This window comes from Musca vetustissima, unplaced genomic scaffold, assembly GCF_032173495.1.
Source record: "Musca vetustissima isolate MV318-11 ecotype Yass unplaced genomic scaffold, APGP_CSIRO_Mvet_v1 utg166016, whole genome shotgun sequence".
In the NCBI taxonomy this organism is placed as follows: domain Eukaryota; kingdom Metazoa; phylum Arthropoda; class Insecta; order Diptera; family Muscidae; genus Musca; species Musca vetustissima.
In genome coordinates, this window is record NW_026881090.1 from 1,889 (window position 1) to 4,162 (window position 2,274).

Consider the following 2,274-nt stretch of genomic DNA (forward strand, 5'->3'; position numbering starts at 1 on the left):
ATAATGGGTGACTAAATGATATACGAATACGGTGATACCTGTAAATATTTAGTTGTACTCCCACATCCGAGCACACACCCAACCACTCCTCTTGGAGCACACACAACAATATAATTGGTCCATTTCATCACCTAAATATTAATTTAAAGGTAGCAGTTACAGGGTGTTAAAAATGAAAGTGGACCAGTTTTTCTTGTGCAATTTTGGTTTCGTAGATTCCGTTCAGGAATTTTTGATGTTAAAGATGCTCCTCGCACTCAATAAAATCGGAGAAATGATCTCCCAGTAAAAAATATTTGGAGTAATCCTCAACCGAGCAATAGAGGAGTAATGATTTCTTCATCCATTTGGAGTAATAAGCGAGCAATGTATGAATTTTGTTTTGCCAAAAAATTCCACGAAGTTGGAAAAAAATTGATGTCTCGCCTTATGCTCCAAATGGATCAATAAGGGATGCATCAAAGCATTTTTGGCATGTTTTTTTTTGTTTGATGTAACTGTTGTTTAACTGTTGCTTTCGTCATGTTCGATTATTTCTTTATGGTTGTCCGTCCATTTGCTCAGTTTTCTTGTGTCCGTCTGAAGTGAAACACGTGTTGTAAGTGTAAATAAAGTGTAATTAAAAAAATTAAAAAAGTGTAATTAAAAAAATCAATTGGTAAAATAATGTGTGATAATTTTGTTTCTAAACGTCATCTTAGACGGCTTGTAAAAAAAGAAATTGAAAATTTCTCAAATTGTACTCGGCAGACTCTTACTTATTAACATGCGTGACATATATTGCAAGATATTTTGCGTACCTGATGGGGAATATTTTGTATTTATTCCTATTCTACACCACTGTCAAATTTAGTAAATACTAATATTTAAACTATATTTCAAACTATTTTTCTACCTTAAGAACCATGAATTTTAATGCGAACATATTCCAAACTCAATCAGTTTTTACGGATGAAACTGTACAAAGCACACCGAATAATGTCGCAGGTAATGTTAACTCATAGCTCTTTTTATATTTTTTATCATAGTAATTATTTGATTTTATGTTCATTTCTAGAAACAAACAATGAAACAAAAAACACCAATAAAAAATTGGAAAACAAAATTGATCTCCTTCAAACTGAAGTCGAAGCTTTAAAGAAAATTATGTGTAAACAGACAATTTTGTTAGAACAGATCGTTAAACACATACGCCCAACTAGCAAGGATCTCAAAATTTTTCCAATAAATTCACTAGAGGAATTAAATTCGGCAGAACAATTAGTTAATAACGAGCCTGAATCAGAAGTGGTAAGCCAGAGTTTTTAATGCATAATTTAAGTGAATTTGGTACTAAAAGCTAATTATATTTATCTTTAATTATTTTCAGATATCATATATGAAACTAAAATTTGGCAAAGACAAAATAGAAAAGGCGTTACATGCAATGATTGGTGACAATATTTTGCTTCGGGTAAATTGGGATGGAGCTAAAAATAAGACAGCCATAAACAAATATCGGTTGTTTAACTTTTTTTATTTCGGTAATAGCTTGATTTTATAACGTGTTTTAAATAATATGTACATGATGTTTATTTTTCCTTTATTTTTGCAGAATCACTCAGAGACACCTACGAAACTTATCCTGAATTTGAAAAATCTTTTAAGTTGGCCTTTCGCAAATGTAAGGCAACATTTTACCGGCAAACCTACAGCCTAAAATCTAAATAAATAAAGTATTTAATATGTTTTTTTAATTATAAGAAATTATAGTACAAAAATGAATTATTTGTTTTTTTTTCGTTAAAAATAAATGATAAAATATATATTCTTTATTTTACTCTTTTCTTTTACTTCTTTACTTTCTTTTACTCTTTCAGGAGATAACAAAGATTACTCCCTTGATTCTCCTTTCCGAGATCAAAAGGAGTACTCCCTATATGCTTTTTCAGGAGATAACAAAGATTACTCCCTTTGTCCTCCTTTCCGATATGAAAACGAGTACTCCGTCTATGCTCTTTCAGGAGATAACAAAGATTACTCCCTTTGTCCTCCTTTCCGATATGAAAACGAGTACTCCGTCTATGCTCTTTCAGGAGATAACAAAGATTACTCCCTTTGTCCTCCTTTCCGAGATGAAAACGAGTACTCCGTCTGTCATCCAATGGGAGCTCAAAAGGAGTGCTCGCCTCCTAGGACATGCAATGTTAAAAAAGAGTATAAAATGCAAGAGAGTCGGAGATTTAAGGAGTACTCCATTGCTCGAAAAGGAGCGTCCTACGATTAATCGTTGGA

The 2,274-nt window shown here is 32.1% G+C and overlaps 1 protein-coding gene across 2 annotated transcripts; it reads left to right on the forward strand.

The window, feature by feature from the left end:
- The first annotated feature begins 296 nt into the window (after positions 1–296).
- LOC133327158 (uncharacterized) lies at positions 297–1,763 on the forward strand. 2 transcript variants are annotated; one of them, XM_061535725.1, is made up of 5 exons: positions 297–658; positions 902–987; positions 1,058–1,290; positions 1,370–1,523; positions 1,595–1,763. In XM_061535725.1, exons 2-5 carry the CDS (start codon positions 906–908, stop codon positions 1,708–1,710), a joined length of 585 nt encoding a protein of 194 aa, XP_061391709.1. In that variant the 5' UTR covers positions 297–658; positions 902–905; the 3' UTR covers positions 1,711–1,763. The 2 variants fall into 2 exon arrangements, with proteins under 2 accessions (XP_061391709.1, XP_061391710.1); XM_061535726.1 differs by having other exon boundaries at positions 297–598.
- The last annotated feature ends 511 nt before the right edge of the window (positions 1,764–2,274 follow it).

Bases quoted from the DNA above. Each gene is read 5' to 3' on its own strand.
- LOC133327158 (XM_061535725.1), top strand. From the start codon at position 906: ATGAATTTTAATGCGAACATATTCCAAACTCAATCAGTTTTTACGGAT. The intron at 988-1,057 runs GTAATGTTAACT...GTTCATTTCTAG, and splicing joins CACACCGAATAATGTCGCAG to AAACAAACAATGAAACAAAA. The intron at 1,291-1,369 runs GTAAGCCAGAGT...AATTATTTTCAG, and splicing joins ACGAGCCTGAATCAGAAGTG to ATATCATATATGAAACTAAA.